This window comes from Etheostoma cragini, chromosome 1 (genome assembly GCF_013103735.1).
Source record: "Etheostoma cragini isolate CJK2018 chromosome 1, CSU_Ecrag_1.0, whole genome shotgun sequence".
Taxonomy (NCBI): Eukaryota; Metazoa; Chordata; class Actinopteri; order Perciformes; family Percidae; genus Etheostoma; species Etheostoma cragini.
Genome location: NC_048407.1, coordinates 27,435,553 through 27,453,395, shown reverse-complemented (window position 1 = coordinate 27,453,395; position 17,843 = coordinate 27,435,553). Strand labels below are relative to the sequence as shown.

At 39.2% G+C, this 17,843-nt stretch overlaps 1 protein-coding gene across 1 annotated transcript; it reads left to right on the top strand.

Moving 5' to 3' along the window:
- Positions 1 to 640: 640 nt before the first annotated feature.
- On the top strand, positions 641 to 11,197 carry lpcat2 (lysophosphatidylcholine acyltransferase 2). Its single transcript, XM_034867171.1, has 14 exons — positions 641 to 944; positions 1,323 to 1,465; positions 2,916 to 3,133; positions 4,000 to 4,112; positions 4,425 to 4,485; positions 4,752 to 4,810; positions 5,137 to 5,171; positions 5,534 to 5,588; positions 6,819 to 6,901; positions 7,667 to 7,792; positions 8,025 to 8,178; positions 8,777 to 8,875; positions 9,970 to 10,111; positions 10,290 to 11,197. Exons 1-14 carry the CDS (start codon positions 834 to 836, stop codon positions 10,466 to 10,468), a joined length of 1,578 nt encoding a protein of 525 aa, XP_034723062.1. The 5' UTR covers positions 641 to 833; the 3' UTR covers positions 10,469 to 11,197.
- Positions 11,198 to 17,843: the final 6,646 nt, after the last annotated feature.

The following is a 17,843-nucleotide window of genomic DNA, read 5'->3' as shown; positions in this document are numbered from 1 at the left end:
ATGTTGTGACTTTAATTTTTTAGCTGGCAGTTGGGCAGCAAATCTTAACTACAGTAGGCTATTGCTACAAACTGCATATTATTTTATGAGCTCATGTTTATGGATAAATTGAATCTAAGGTAACTTTAGCTGTAAAATAACATGTAGTGGAGTTGAAGTATTACGCAGCATAAAGTAAAAATACTTTGTAAGTACCTTAAAAGACTGCTGATTACTTCCCATACTCCCTACTGCTGACGAATATCTCTTTGGGGAGAAGACGGGGTTTTCTTTTCAGGGCAGCACCAAAAGAGATTTTTTGTGAAACTGCGCCATCTTGTGAACATACATGAGAGCCTTCCAAACAAACATGTTAATGCGTCACATTTTCCCCATGAAATCTGTGCTCATTCGCTACTTGTGCATCACTGTCGTTGTGGTATGCACATTGATGAAATCTGTTTTTTATCACTATTTGCACAAAGCACGTGCATAGTCACGAACAGCCCCATAATTGGCGTTTTGATTGCATGTGCAATATCTATCTAAATATAAATACCTCGAATGTAATAATAAACATCCTGCAAACACAATTAGGGTTCACACATTGTAGAAATGGATGGTAATCCGTCTGCAGGCTTAAGAAACCCCGCTGCGAGCACGTTAGAGGTGGAGCTTGACAAAAAAAAACGCCTATATGGCTCCGCTCTTGCTGCGCCGTGGACGCGTTTTGCACGTATGGTCGTCTGATCTGGTGCGAAATGAGAGAACGGGTTCCAATTTGAGGAAGTGAAATGATAACATAACGGCGTCTCGGGTGAAACATTTTCCTGTCTTCGTTCACTTGGACTGCAATGCCGCCACAGCGAGTATTCGCCCTGCCGAGGCAACAATCTCTGCTGCTGCCTGCGGTCATCAACCCGTTTGTTCAAGACACCAAACTAACCACAGCTACCATCATTAAAGTGAGTAAGGCGTTGCACATCAACGGTCATGTAAAGTCAAGCTTTTGTAGAATACAGGCATCGCTTTTGGAAACACTGCTCACACACACCAGATCTGATGTGTAAATGTGTGAACACACACATAGGCTGCTGCGTAACCAGGGCCTGTAATCTTCTCCAACGAGGCTTTGACAATCGGCTTGTACAGCATAAACAATGAGAGCTGTTGTGTGTGTACTTTCTGGAAAGCCGTCCAGTGATGTGGATTGCTCGTGCATGAATGCTCATAAAAATGGCAGGCAGGTCGACTTTAACCGTGGCAGCAGTCTTCCCTTTATATGGTTGCATAGGCCTGTAATTTATGATCTGTGTATGTTGTGTGTGCCCCTCTCCATGCAGTGTGTCCTCCTAGGAATATTCCTGGTCCCTATACGGGCCATCCTTATGTCCCTGGTTCTCATGGTGACATGGCCGGTGGCTGTCATAATAACCCTGAACCATCCTCTGAAAGGAGCTGTGGAACCAATGACAGGCTGGAGACGGTAACTAGGATGCAAACACACCATCCCACTGCAACACAGCTTCCCGCGGAACTGTCCCACACTTCACTTGCATCAGATCGTCAGGCTCAGCAGAATTGCATCATAAATCATGGCTTGTTGATATCAGACTCACTTAATGTCTTATCAAAGCCAAATCACTTAAAACTGTATAACGTCACAATAAAACAGCCTTACTGACATCCCTTTTGTTTACATAATTCTACATTATTTTTAAACTAAAGCTAAAGTAGAGCTTGGCCTAATGCACTTACAGGTACCTAGGCCATGGTGTCAGAAACCCACTTTTTTTTGGGGGGGGTTTGTACTTCCTTTTTACCAGTGCAGCCTCTTGCAATCATTTGGTGTTTGCAAAGCGACAATGAGTCACCATAAACTTAGCCGACAAAGAGGGAGTTGGCCACTAACACTTAATTTTTGCAGGTGAGCCACCCTGCTCAGTGCATACAAACATAGCTTTGGTGAAAGAATACATTAACATTTGAGAAAATATGTTAAGTATCACTGTACAAATATGGTCAGTTCACTTAAGCAAGAAGTAGCAGAAGCAGTGTGTTTCCTGGGTTCATAAACTGGACAGGAAAGCACATAGGCAAAGGCAACACATTCTCAAAATAATTGTTCCAGGCGTGACTTGAAGAATGTGCTGCAGCTTGCATTACTGCTGAATCATGTTTCCTCAGATCATATCTGTAACAAACGCAATACTAAAGGTAATTTTGCCTAAGTTCTCCAAAAAGAGTCAGTGGCATTAGTGGTGCTTAATAAAAAGAACTGAGAATATCTTATCTAGTTTTGAGTAGGAACAATCATCTATTCATTAATAATAATACTTTATTACTATTATTGTTGCATGCCATAATTCCTGTATTGACATACTACATGGGAAATAAGCAGTGGTTGGATTGTAGTATTTTACCTCTGAGTACCAAGGAGGGTGTGGCATTTTAAACAGTTTAGTTTAGCAGATAGTAGCTGCTGTATACACAGTGTGCAGCTCTACAGTTAACAGGAACATTCTTGTGAGCTCAGAGTGCAGTTTTTTACATGATTGTGACCAAACATGGTCTAGGGGGTGGAAAAGAGAGAGAAGCTTATCCTGCTCAACTACCTATTGCTTTGCTGTTAACAGGTTCAGATATGCTTAAGGGGGGGGGGTAGACTGAAAGAACAAGATTACTACTAAATTGTTATTATTTCCTCTCAATATCTCAATCTAGACTGTGACTTCACATAAGGAAGATTCTTCTGAGGGCTAGTCTTAGCAGGAAATATTCAAAATGATGCAACTCTTCCTGTTACTAAAACACTTTTGCTCAGTCCGTTTTGCCCCCTGTCACATAATAACCCTGGAGGTGATAATGTTTAACAGAGAAGCCGTTTAAAATTGTTATCTGTGTATACTTTAACTTATGGTTCTGATCATCTCCAGGTTCATGTGTCGGAGAGTGATGGCTGCCTTGGGGAGGGCTTACTACTTCTCCATGGGCTTCAGAGTGGTGGTCAAGGGCAAGCAGGTGGACAGCAGTGAGGCCCCTATCCTGGCTGTGGCCCCCCACTCCACCTTTTTTGATGGGATTGTGTGCATTGTTGCAGGCCTGCCCTCCACTGTCTCCCGTGTCGAAAACCTGGAAGCACCCATCTTTGGCAGTATGATGCTTATCATTTGCTTTGCTGTTTCCGTGCATGGAAGGCATCATGTGTTTATGGAGGTTTTATGGTTCTCTTAAGTGTGGGTGTTGGTGTGGGTGTGTGTGTGTGGTCTTGGGTGCTGCTAATGTGAGCTATTTCAATAAGCTGGATACATGAGTAAATGACATTTGCTCTTACCAGCCTATCGCCGTGTGTACTTTGTCCACAGCAATTCCTGCCAAAACGTCCCAGTTAGAGTAAACCAACTACTGTATAAATCCTTACAATCACTCCCCGAAAGAACCTAGCAGGCCTGCCTTCTTGCATGATCCAAATTTTCTTCAAAACCTGTCATTTTCAGTTTGTACAGTAGCTTGCTAGCTCAAACCGTTTGTTGTTTCTGGAAGCGAACATTGTTTGAGTACGGCAACACACAGATAGCACAAGGTGGTGCTGGATGTCGGGCAATTTTATATATACCTAATTTAATATACTTCCGTTGATCCGGACTAATCGTCATCTGATTGCACAGTTCCACAGCTTTTTATGTACATTACTCATGCATCATTCTGTTTCAAAATTCCGTTGAAACAGACCTTTGGCAATGAGATATTATAACTAACATTTACAAATGTAATTTGTGAATTAAGAGTGTGCTGTTGCCGTGATAAATATTACTTATTCAATCTATCATTTTGATAGTTGTGACACCCCAGAGTTTGATTCAAATGAACTACATAATTGGGATATCATCAGTAAGGTTAAATTTATTGGCACTGCTAACAAATCCACACATCTAGGCAAAGCCTGGACATTAAGTAATAATTTAGTAATTTCCTCTTCTAAGTGTTTATTTTAATGTGTGTGTTTTGCCCTCTCTGCAGGGTTAGTGCGCTGTCTTCAGCCAGTGCTGGTGTCCAGAAAGGACCCAGACTCCAGGAAGAACACCATCCAGGAGATTGAAAGCAGAGCCAAATCAGGAGGCCACTGGCCACAGGTCTGTCCCAACACACAACAACATCCTCAAGCAAACATTCCCCTAATATTAATCTGGTAATAGCAGTGATTATAGCTACAAAGAAAACTTTAAGCTTGTCATCAGGAAACCGAAGAGCTGCAATTCAGGATGTCCATTTGGTTTCCTTTGTGAGTTTTAGAGGTATATTTGTTTCAGTGCTATCAGAGAATTGGCCAAAGCATACAATGTTGACTTAAAGCACCATTATTTCAAAAGCATACTTTAAATGTTGTTAGCGGCAGTAGCATAACATTGCATTCTTAGTACAACTAATGATACTCTGTTTGTCAGGTTCTGATATTTCCTGAAGGAACATGTACAAATCGCTCCTGTCTAATCACTTTCAAACAAGGTACGGATTTTTTAAAATGTAAATTAAATGTAGGTCTTTTGCTCATAACACATTTTCCCTTGGCTTGAAACTAATCCACTGAGCAGAAAAAGGCTGCATTCGATGCTTCTACTCTTCCATCCACTCCTTATAAAACGTGGTTTGTGCATTGCCTTGTTGTCAACCGATACAACCAAAACTGGGTTTGAGACAATGATTTAGCTTTGATTCATTCCTAAAGAGAAGTTCCCATGATTTCTTTCACACTGTGTGTCCGCCACCTCTAGGTGCCTTTATCCCAGGGGTTCCTGTGCAACCTGTGATTATGAGATATCCCAACAAACTGGTGAGCGAGTGTGATTGTAATACTGTGTGTGTGTGTGTGTGTGTGTGTGTGTATGTATGTGTATATATATATATCTATCTATCTATCTATCTATCTATCTATCACCTCACATCTTGAGAGCCAAATTCCTAGAGGCACACTGTACTACAGAAGCTACTTATATAGAGGCAGAGCCATAGATGAAATACAATGGGGAACTGTACATACACTCGATACTGACAGCAACATTAGAAGCTCAGTTGCAACACACAAGCATTGTATGCCATTGTATCTCATTGTTAATGTTATATGGAGCTTTATGCATTCCCCTTTATTTTTCTCTCCAGGATACAGTGTCCTGGACTTGGCAGGGTTTCAGCTCGTAAGTTTCTCATGTTACATCTATGGATGGTGATGGCACAGTGGATATGACACATGCCTTTGGTGTGGGAGATCTGGGCTTGAGTCCAGCTGTGATATATAAACCAATGTGTCCCTGAGCAAGACACTTAATATCCAGAGGCGTGCAACCTCTGATATATAGCAATTGTTAGTTGCTTTGGATAAAAGCAGCAGCTAAATGACATGTAAAAATGTAATGTATCCATGTTTACTGCTGCTTTGTCTTAGAAACTAATGTGACTGTAACAATGTACCAGCAACATTATTGACTTGTATTGCAATACCTATTGGTACTGTTGAGGTCATATAAGTAACCGACTGTCCTTCTTGTGTTTTGTGCAGGAAGACGCTGCTGCTTCTAACCTTGAGCCAGCTCTACACCACAGTAGAGATAGAGGTAACATGCATTCCCCAAATGTGCATCCTTATATAATGGCAAAGATACTACAAACTGATATTGTAATTTGGATATAAAAACATGTTGTTTGGTGTTAAGAAATTTTTAAGTAAGAAGTATGTTATGTCATATATTTTGTTTAACGTTATTTTATGATAAAAACCAGAAGACAGCACCTCTGACAAAAAAGATGATTAAGGATGACTGTTAACTCTCCTTGACTGCAATGAGACAGAACACTGTATACACTGCACTGAGAAGAAAAAAGAAAAAGTTGTCATCTGCTCTCTCCGACTTTTAGCAGATTCAAGTCATTTGCCACAGCAGAGCCATATTAGGTCATGTGCTTTCCTTTTTATAGACGTTTTTTTCAGAGCGTGTTAGTTTTCCATTTTAGTGCCTTCTAGAGATTTCAAAGAGCCACTTCCCTAAGTCACTGCACAAGAAATCATATTGCATTGGAGACCTTTTTATCCTGAAAAATGTTTGTGTGTTTTAATCATGTGTTCATCAAATAAATAAAAATAAATGAAGAGCTAGGCATAAGATGAAAACATGTCATGTGGGCACTCATCAGTGTTTTATATTTCTAAACCCTCTAAAGTTGCATTTATTCTCCAAAATGCAACTTTAGTTTTACTTTTATTTTACTAGTTCTATCATTTGCCTCTCTCAACTATCAAATTAAACTAAAGAAAGCTAATTGTGCAGTCTCAATTTGCTTCAATATAGTCATTGGATTCTATGTTTAAAGGTGCTCTAAGCAATGTCTCGCGTTTCTTAGGCTACAAGATTTTTTTGTCACAAACGGCAAGCGTCTCCTCACTATCTACCAGATGCCTGTCCCCTGAACACACTGTGAAAAAAATCGCAGTCTCTGTAGAGAGCCCAGGCTCCACAAACAAGCTGTGCCAACCTGCACCACTAACATGACAAGCAGTTTTCCAGCTTTCCAGCCAATAACCAACAAGAAGGATTTTGGAGGTGGGGGTTGGGGGGGAGGGGTGAGGAGGAGGGAGGGGTGAGCTAGCCTTGTTCGGTTTAAAAATAGTTTCAATAAGAAGTGACATCATCCAACATCGCTTAGACCACCTTTAACTCAAAGAGACTGTACTGTATCAACCTAAGCACAAGATATGTTTTCTGCATTTGGATTCTATCCAAGTTTAAAGTTTACTTTCTGCTCGGACTTCCTTGTGACCTTTTTTGTCTGTTTACTCTGTTTTTTAGTTCCTGCCGACTCATAACCCCACCGAGGAGGAGAAGAAAAGCCCTCATCTGTATGCTAGCAGAGTGCGAGAAACTATGGCCCAGTAAGTGTTAATCAGTCTGAAATGCACATTCCACTGTGTATTGCTCAAGCACACAGTATGACAAAGTGCAATAGAAAAGAAAAAGTGTGTGCTTAAGTAATGAATACAATGTTAAACACATATGGGGTTCGTGGAAGTTGATGGGGACATTTACAGTAAATAAGTGGTGGAGAGTATGCTGTGTGATATGATGGCCAAGATTTAACCAATGATTCTGCATTCTTACTGGCATTAGAACTACATTAGTTCCGACATGCATATCTTCCTAGCCTGCTACATCCAGCTCTTTACGAGCATTTGAGCTTACCAATGTATATAAATGTATATGTAATCTTTTTCAGATGGAAATATACAGTAGATGGATCTTTTATTGTCATTGTGCCCAGAGTACAATGAAAATCTGCTCAGCAGCTCTTTCATTAGTGTAATAAATAGAACAAAGTTAAGTAAACAGAACACAATCAAAGACAACTAGAAAAAGAATATTAATAAAAACAAAATATATACATAATATAATATATATATATATATATATTTATATACACACAGTATATAGTTAAGATATATAAGATAAGTTAACTTAAATAGTAAAACACAATTATATAAATGTTGACCTTCAACTTTTAAAACAGCGGTATGTAAAATAGCAGCATGAAATGATTGATTGTGCAAAGCAGTGATTCAAGTTCTTTCAGTCTTTGGCAGTGGGGGAGACAGTGGCTACAGCTTTTGGTAATTAAAATTGTGTGCACTGTCTGCTTCCAGAGCTTTGGGAGTTCCAGTGACAGACCACACATATGAAGACTGCCGCCTGATGATCTCAGCTGGCGAGCTAACGCTGCCCATGGAGGCCGGCCTCGTTGAGTTCACCAAAATTAGCCGTAAACTCAAGTAAGAACATCTCACTTAAGTACACTCTAGGCATCGTCATATAGGGTCATTTGTAATGACAAATTTGGCTTGAAGGCTTTTGTTTGTTTATTGACAATGTTGTTTATCACACACCTGACAACCGATCTGTAAGTGATTGACTTTATGTAGCTTGAGAGCAATTATGTAAAATACAAAGTTTGACAGAGTATAAGAAACACCACAACATCCACTGTGTGCCTTTCCTCCTCAGTCTGAAGTGGGACAATGTGAAGAAGGAGCTAGATGGCTTTGCAGCCATGGCCAGCTCTTGTAAAGGAGGACGGATCACCATTGAAGAGTTTGCCACATTCCTGAAGCTGCCTGTCAACCCAGCCCTTGAGGAGCTGTTTGCATTGTTTGACAGGGTGAGAGACTTTGACCACCGAATAGTTCCATTATGAATGACACTGAATTTTCTTTTGACGCACAGAATTGGATTAAGTCTTGGTACAGTAAAACTGTTCCATCCTGCAGGAAACACAGCATAAATATACTGGTTGACAACATAACAAACAACAATTTTAATGTTCATTTTACATAATATATATTTTACATCACTGCACATAATGTGTACTGACTATAGTCAACCTTGGGAGGGAATCATGATGTGGGCTCAGGATTTATACAGCCTGGAAGAGGAAATTATGATTACAGTAGTTTGGCCTCCTTCACTGTATGCCTACCAGAGTTGGAAGCATAAAACCCTTTTTCCTCAGAATGCCTATGCCTCCTTTTTCCAGTAATAGAGAATTGCGATTTATAGAAATTACTTGTGCTATTTTATTTGTTTGTTTGTTTATGTATGTATGTATGTATGTGTATGTATATATATTACCCTTTAATTTACAAAACTCATACATTCAAAACAGTTGATGAGTTAACAAGTGAAGTACTATCCATTTTAACAATCTGTGCATTTCAGGACTAATGTATTTTTGTTGTTGTTTCTTTGACCCTGTCTAGAATGGAGATGGCACCATAGACTTCAGAGAGTACGTCATCGGCGTGACCATCTTGTGTCGACCAGCCAACACTGAAGATGTGCTCCGAATGGCTTTTCAGGTAGAAGTATTGTGACATTGCTGTGCTCATACTAGGGACTGAAGAAATAGCTCGTATACTGAATACAAAGACACAGAAATGTGTATGGTGGGATCCCAGGCAGCTGCTTGTGTGTGTGTGTGTGTGTGTGTGTGTGTGTATGTGTGTGTGTATATATATATATATATATATATATATATATATATATATATATATATATATACTGTGTGTGTGCTTAATATACACACAAGCTTAATATTAAAATAAAAATAAAATAGGCAAAATGCAAACACAAGTACTAAACCTAAGCTAAATTACCCATACCTGTCATTAGTTGACATTTTAGCACAGCATTTACAGAGGCTTGGATGATGTCTAGTTGACTATGTGTGTCTGCTGTGGAGGATGTGGAGCCATGATCCCCATAAGTCATGTGTGGTTCTGGAGTAACAGTTCTGGTGTAATAATTTAACTTTTTGTCCAACTAATTGATTTCCCCAATTTGTGTACGTTTTTTTCTAACCCGCCTACCTATTTTCAACCATTAGAGTGCTCAAATTATGCGTTTTGTTTTTTTCCTTTTTTAATTTTTTTTAAATTTTGTCATATATTTAGTTTTTGTGAACGTTATAGGTTTACAAAGTGAAAAGGCCGAAAGTCCACTCCAAAGGGACTTACCATCTTCCAGAGAAAACATCTCTAATGTAGTCCAGCCTTTACTTCTGTGACAAATGTGTGTCACTTTGTAACACACGTTATAATGCTCGCCTAGCTGCTAGCATGGCACTCCCTCATACTTTGCAATTGACAAGCTAGCAGTACTGTGCATGTGCATGTGCGACTCCCAACAGAGATGGAACAGAAGTGTGTAGCGAAAACGGAGAGCTCAACACACAGGGTGAAAAGAGGAGCTGCATGAATGTGCAGTACGACAGAAATAGGGTGTTGTTGTTTTTTTTATTAACCATGTAAACCTTTTCAAGGTACAAGCTCTTAATACAATTATAAAAATGAGCATTATGTGATCACTTTAAATAACCTTTTAATTTTTCTAAACATGGAAAAATTGGAAATTGAAATAATTATTTTCTCTGTTCCTGTCCTATCGCGTGCAGCTGTTTGATACAGATGAGGATGAGAAAATCACCCGAGAGGAGTTTACCTCTCTGTTGCGCTCAGCTTTGTGTGTGTCCAATCTTAACATGGCCAAGCTCTTCAAGGAGATCGATGCTGACGACTCTGGTTTCATCACCTTCAGTGAGTAGACTCCCAACGCCAAGCTACATCTTAGTCATCTGGCCTTCTTTTGCAATTCCTCCAGAATATTATGGAGTGGGAATATGTGCAGTAAATAGAGACAGTATTTTACCACTATTATAATTACTTTCCTGAGCTACAGTGTATCCTAACGCTTTTCTATGTGCCTTTGATTCAGCTGAATTTCAAAGTTTTGCCACAGTCCACCCGGAGTACGCCAAGCTTTTCACTACATACCTAGAGCTTCAGAGATACCAAGCAATCCAAGAGGCAAGTCCAGGTGATTTGGAATTGGCCGGTCAGGCCAGTTCAGAGGAAAAAACAGAAGACAGCACCTCTGACAAAAAAGATGATTAAGGATGACTGTTAACTCTCCTTGACTGCAATGAGACAGAACACTGTATCCACTGCACTGAGAAGAAAAAAGCAAAAGTTGTCATCTTCTCTCTCTGACTTTTAGCAGATTCAAGTCATTTGCCACAGCAGAGCCATATTAGGTCATGTGCTTGCCTTTTTATAGACGTTTTTTTCAGAGCGTGTTCGTTTTCAATTTTAGTGCCTTATAGAGATTTCAAAGAACCACTTCCCTAAGTCACTGCACAAGAAATCATATGGCATTGCAGACCTTTTTATCCTGAAAAATGTTTGTGTGTTTTAATCATGTGTTCATCAAATAAAAATAAATAAATGAAGAGCTAGGCATAAGATGAAAACATGTCATGTGGGCACTCATCAGTGTTTTATATTTCTAAACCCTGCAATCTTTGGAGTTTTATTGTTAGTGACAGTGTGTTATGATATACTTAAACAACTGCCGCGCTATGTTTTTTGACTCTGATACATCATTCTCTGGAGCCTGAGCTAACCCTTGCTTAGATGAACGTAGCTTTGTGTACCTTCTCCACTGTCTTTGTGGTCTTCTGTAAATAAGTACAAAAAATGCCAAACCAACACCTTTTTAAATATAAGCAAAGAGCCCTTGTGCTTTTGTGTTGCAGTATAATTAGTGTACAGTAAGCTTTAATGAGAAATTTCCAGTCTCCCAACCTACAGATGTTGTATATTAAAGTTATGTCTTCGAAGAGCTTACATGCTGTGCATTACACTTTTTTCCAGTGCTCAGGGACACAGACCATGTAAGACGGCTGTATAATTAGCCAGAGGTTTGCTTTGCATGTTTATCTATTTGCATTTCTACTGAAGACTGTTGTTGCTGAGACAGCAGCACATCTACGCAGCTGTAAGTTTACTTAAGCAAATCAGCCACTGGAAATAGGGCAATTTGTGAGCAAAAAGGCAACAGTGCTTCTTCACAACAGCATATCCCAGCGGGGTATGCTTTCAGATTAACAAGCAGCTCTGTTATTTATTAAGCAAGGTGCATTGGAATTATATGATTTTTCTTTTTTGTTAACACTGCAAAGTTTGCTTTTTAAAAATAAAACAAGAATACAATTTTGAACTTGCCTGTGTTTTTATATTCACCACTGAGGAAACTTCTGTATAATGTCTGTAATTAATAAGGCAATGAAAGGGCTACACGTGCACCTGTGGTTCTCTAAACCACCACCAGGTGCCAGTAGTTAGCTACAACAGTTCCAATGTGTGTGTTTGGTGTTGTACTGCTTGTAAGTACCACTTTGAGTTTGACACTTTTTGTCATCTTGGCCTGTCCTTTAAAGGTCCCGTGGCATGAAACTTCCACTTTATGAGTTTTTTTTAACATTAATATGTGTTCCCTCAGCCTGCCTGTGGTCCCCAGTGGCTAGAAATGGCGATAGGTGTAAGCCAAGCCTTGGGTATCCTGTTCTGCCTTTGAGGAAATGAAAGCTCAGGTGGGCCAATCTGGAATCTTGCTACTTATGAGGTCATAAGGGGCAAGGTTACCTCAAGGTATCTGTGTAGTAATGGAACATTGTATCATTAAAGAAACACTTGGGCATACTGTATGAGACTTGGAGAACAAGATACTGTAATGCATTGATAAAGACAGATTCTGAAGGATTCTTTACCATGTGAAAGGATTCCTTTACCACATGTGCTTGTCAATTCTGTCGATAGAATTTCTCAAACAGAGAATTTGTGTAAATCACACGTAAATAAGTGGACGAAAATAAACATTTTCATCAGATAGTCACTTCTTTCATGAAAATTAGTTATCAATTTGTTTTATGGTCAAAACCTTACTTTTTTAAACTTTTTGTTGAGACCCGTTAATTCATTTTTGCACAACTGCATCTTCCAGCTCCACTGCTGTCAGTTCATCTATAAGGAGGCCATGATGCTATACATGCTGTTTTAAATACAACTTGCGTGAATGTGCTCACACAAACACACACAAAAAAGGACATTCTTGTCTCCATATGCACAGAGGAGGTTGAAATGAATGATAGAGAGCGTGTTGCTTCATTAACAGCCCGCTGTTAGACAAACTGTGATTACCAGCTGTGATTTCCACCTTCAATTTGTTTTAACCTTTTCAAACGTACAAAGGCTCATTTCATTTTAATCAAAATTGATGAGATGGCATGAAATCAATTAAGTGACATTGTTATAGCGCAACTCCTTCCCCATACACAGCTCCAGCTCTCCTCTTTGGGCCCCACACCCCTCCAACCTTCCTCTTTTCTCTGCATGGCTGTTGTATATTGCTGTGTCCATTTCATCCCTGCCTGGGGGGTGATTCTGTCGCAGTAGATTGTGGGTGATATGTGTTGGTAATGCAATTTGGTCTCCTCAGGACCTGATTGAGTGAGCAGCCTCTGTTTGTGAACACAAGGATGAGGGAGTCATTGTGCCAGGCTGGACGGAAAGGTCAGAACCGACAGGCCTCACTGTTTAATAGATGTGACACTACTGTGCTCCGCAATTGAGCCAGGTAGCCCTGGTTTCTAAAGCCAAATGAGGATGTCCTCCTGGCTACACCCCAAGTTCAGACCCAGTCATCCATTTCTTTCAAAAACGTTGAGGGTATTCAACCTATTGTGTTGATGGATTTGACCTATAGATGGTAAATACTGAGGAAATTTCAAGGAGAGTTAAAGCTGTTCTCTCCTTTTTCTCACACGACTGAAACAATGCCTTTGATAGGTCATGTATTAGCATCTGATGCTTACATTAAGTGAAATGTTTTAATCCAAGAGGCCTTGTTCTTGTTCTTCTATCGATCATTTAATGAAAATACTCTAGATGTCTTGTATATCCTTGTATAACTCTTTCTCTTTAATCCAGCAGTCTGTACTGACACTGTGTGTTTTGGCAAACTTTGGGATGCCCAGTATAATCTTTTTCAATATAATTATCTGGATTTTGAACAATGCTTGGCAGCAAAACATACCTCTGTAAAAAGAAATGGACCCACTGCTTTGTTTGCTCATACATGGCTTATGTCCAGCTTCTCAGCGCAAAGTGTTCATTGAGCTCTGATGGGTGTGTTAGCTTCTATAGATGCTGGCACAGTGTGGATATCTACACATTGTTTTATGGGACCATAATGCACTTACAAACACATGACCAAACAAAACACACATCTTGCACCACACTTGACTCCTGCAGTCTTGAACCTGGCAAGCTGTCTCTTTTGGCTCTACACGCCCTTCCTGCTTTTTACAGTGCGGATGCTTTGCTGCTTGCTCCTGCCTCTGCTTGCATATTTTTGCTGATAATCTTGCTTTTCCTCTGAGAGAAACTACCAGCCGCAGCTTTTGGATGTTTATAAATTACTGGACTATACATTTTGGAGTGTCAAGAGTGTCAAAAAGCTAAACGAAGGTGGCAAAAAACGAATCTCCTGGTCCATTATAACACATATAAAGATAGACTTTGCATTTATAATTTGGAACTAAGTAATGCAAGGACATCCTTCTTCTCTGACATTATCTCCAGAAGCAATAATAATTAATAGGATTTGTTTGCTGTCGATAGGTTAACAAACCCCTTAAGTACCAGTAGCATCTGACCTTTTATCAACCAAGTCCTGCGATGACTTTCCCTCCTTTTTCAAAGACAAAATTTAGAAGATTAGACAAACGGTCAGTGCCTTCATATCAAGTACAGGATATGTGCTGTCACGGTGTTCAAGTAAAAGTAGTTCCAATATGACAAAATTTCATCCAATCAACCATAAAAACCAGAAGGACGTTATACAACATCGGAAAAGCGCCTCCTGTTGCCTTGATATTCTACCAACTAGTGTTTTTGAAAATGTTTTGAATTGATTGGCTTCTGATCTTCTTCAGATTGTGAACAAGTCTCTTCCCCAGGCCCTAGAACCTGCAGTAATCAAGCCACTCTTAAAAAAGAATAATCTAAACACATCACTAATGAGTAACTATAGACCAATATCAAACCTTTCGTTTTCAGTTAAAATCATTGTAAGAGCGGTTTTCAACAACTCAACCATTTCTTGTTACTAAAAGGCAGTTTTGATACCTCAGTCGGATTTCCGTATCAGTATTTAATGACATCCACCTTAACACAGATAGTGGCAAAATTTCAGTCTTATTATTTCTTGGTCTCAGTGCTGCATTTGACGCAGTTAACCATGATATATTACTAAACCGATTGGAAAACTGGGTTGACCTTTCTGGCTCAGTACTAAACTGGGTTGAATCCTACTTAAAGAATAGGGACTATTTTGTGTCATTAGGTAATTATGCATCTGAGCATACAAATATGACGTGCAGAGTTCCCCATGGCTCCATTCTGGGGCCTTTTCTGTTTGACATCTACAAGCTTCCACTGGCTCAGATTATGGAAAACAACAAAATAAGTTACCATGGTTATGCGGACAACAAACAAATTTACATAACCTTATTGCCAGGGGACAATAGTCCAATACAAAAACTGACTAAGTGCATTGACCATAGTAACGGCAGGATGTGCCATAACTTTGTGAAATTAAATGAAGGAAAAACTGAGGTGGTTGTTTTTGGAGCAAAAGAAGAACGATTAAAAGTCTGCGCTCAGCTGCAAGCAACAATGTTAAAAACAAATGTCAAAGCCAGAAATCTTGGTGTAGTCATGGACTCTGACCTGAATTTTAACAGCCACATGAAGACAATTACAAAGTCAGCCTATTATAACCTTAAGAATACATCAAGGGTTAAAGGACTTCTCCATGCTTTCATCTTCAGTAGACTTGACTACTGTAACAGTGTCTTTACAGGTCTCCCTAAAAAATCAATCAGAAATCCCAAATCCTTACACTGGCTTCCAGTGCCTCAACGAATTTATTTCAAAGTACTTTTGCTAGTTTATGAATCACTAAATGGTTTAGGGCCAAAATACATTTCTGATCTGCTACTACATTACAAACCCCCCAGATTTTTCAGGTCATCTGGGACAGGTCTGCTTTCTGTCCCAAGAGTCAGAACTAAACAGGAGGAAGCAGCGTTCAGTTTCTATGCTCCGCATATCTGGAAGAAGCTTCCAGAAAACTGCAGATCCGCTGCTACTCTCAGTTCTTTTAAATCAACGCTGAAGACCTTTCTTTTTTGATGTTGCCTTTCTTTAATGTATAATTTCTTATACATTTTATTCTGGTGTTTTACCTGTTTATATTTTTTTATTTTTTAACTGTTTTTTTTTAACTGTTTTTGTTTAAAGCACTTTGAATTGCCCTGTTGTTGAAATTTGCTAGACAAATAAAGCTGCCTTGCCTTGCCTTTAGGGAGTTCCTCCAAAACTCATTGTTACGTTTCCTTATCACACCAGATGACACCTTGTTGACTTTCTCTCTCTTATTATTCTCTCGGGGAAGTGATTGTTCCTCATTTCCTATGTGATTGTTTAGAGGAAGAGTGAAGGTCCCGGTGAGGGCAAGATTTGGGGAACCGTATGAACGCCAGTGTCTGCTGCGGTATCTGCAGCCAAGGCTTTTTTATTTTTTGCTCAATGTTTTGAATGTTTCACAGCTCTTTTGTTTGATTCTGTTCCAGATGTTTTTTTGGATGACGGGCAACAATGTTTCCGTTGTAATATTCAAAGATCAGACAGCACAAGGTTGTGGAAAAGACATTTGCCTTTTACTTGTCAGGGAGACTTGCCAAATAAGGTGTGGAAGTGTTTACATGATCCAAAAAAAACTTAAACCCATCCCTCTATGCTTTGCAAGGCAAGGAAAAAACATGTTCATTCATTGATGACAATGATTCTCTATTTATTTCTAGGAGCCAATTGACATAACATATGATGTGTTCCAGTGTTTATGACAGTGCAACAATAAGTCGTACAAACAAAATTACATAAGAAAACATTAAAAATGTCAGTATTTAAATAAAATAAATCTGTCTCTTATGGGAGATGTAATCTTCCTCTGAGACTTGTCAATCAATCACATGCTTTTATTCTTTTTTTCAAGCATTCTCACAGTTCAAACCTCCCTGATTGTGTCCCTTAATTACTACCAACTATTGTAACTCAACTTGTGTGTGTGCCCCCTGTTATCTTCTCCATTCACCAGTAACTTGGAGATGGAAGGGTTGTGAGATAAAAGTCTTTGAGATATACATGAAGGAGACAGAAAAACTGGTTATTATTTCAAGAATTTTGAGGACAATGACACCACATTCTCACAAATGTGTTTGGAGTGTAGGTGTTGTCCGAAGCACGAGATGAGGTACTGTTGCTCAGAGGAACTCACTCTACTGGCCTTAGGTTAAATCCAGAGGGTCATACTGTGACTTCCGCGAGGCTCCGTCTTGTTTCATTAGATTCTTATCCAAGGTAAACATGGGAGAGGTTGAACCTTAAGAAAAATAAGATGGAATCCAGGATGATAAAGGTAACAGGTGAAGAGGATATCATTTTGCCTTTAGCAGTACACTTCTGCAGGTGCACGATCACAGGTTCAGTTCCTACTTGTTACTGTCTATCCTCGATATGCACCTGCTTTCCATCCGGAAGTCCTTTCTGAGGGACAGTTTCAATCAAACTATGCTTCTGCGGACTATTTGTGCCTTTGAAATTTTAAGAAATACACTTATTGAATGTACAACATCATCACACTAGTACACATCAAGAAATACACTCCCCCATCAAACACTACCATGATGGCAATTCTTGGCTAGAGATACCTGACAAGACAAAACAAAGGGCAAAAGAATAGAACTAACTCAGGAGAGAACAACAGTAATAACACATTATCCTTCCTTGTTACCTGCTCTTTTCCTTTAACATGGCTGCAGTTATTCAATCTTCACAAACAAAACGCCCAAAACCAGCCCTATTAGGGTTTTTATAAAACAAGCACTGGAGAGCAAAAAGAACATTCATTGACTTAAATGGGATGAACTGATCAACCATATCTAATAAAAATCATTGCCCCTGGCTAAAGCTGCTGTAGAATTGAATTACACATGGAACACAATGCTTTCATGGCTTCTTAGAAAAACTGTAATTCAATCTGTTTAGTACAGAGAAGAAACAGATAAAGTCAAAATTAAAACATTAAAAAAAAGTTTTTGCTGCATGTGAAATCCAAGCACTTATATGGAGCGGAAGGTAAAGTTATCTTATGTCTCTTGAAAATTGTTATATCCAAGCTTAAATCTAAAAATCAAATCCATGATCCTTCGTTATATTGTATTCTCCTTTTATTTTATTCAATTCTTGACATGGAACATTCTTAATCATATAAATACACAGGCCCATAGATTATAAAGTTCACATAGAGGTTTTCTAAAACAAAACATCTGATTTACAGAAAAGGTTTTTTTCCGCTATCTCATCT

What these genes read in the sequence shown, in the direction of transcription:
- lpcat2 (XM_034867171.1), top strand. Translation starts at nt 834, where the DNA reads ATGCCGCCACAGCGAGTATTCGCCCTGCCGAGGCAACAATCTCTGCTG. An exon ending in CCACAGCTACCATCATTAAA is followed by an intron (nt 945 to 1,322) that starts GTGAGTAAGGCG and finishes CTCTCCATGCAG; the next exon opens with TGTGTCCTCCTAGGAATATT. An exon ending in GTGCGAGAAACTATGGCCCA is followed by an intron (nt 6,902 to 7,666) that starts GTAAGTGTTAAT and finishes GTCTGCTTCCAG; the next exon opens with AGCTTTGGGAGTTCCAGTGA.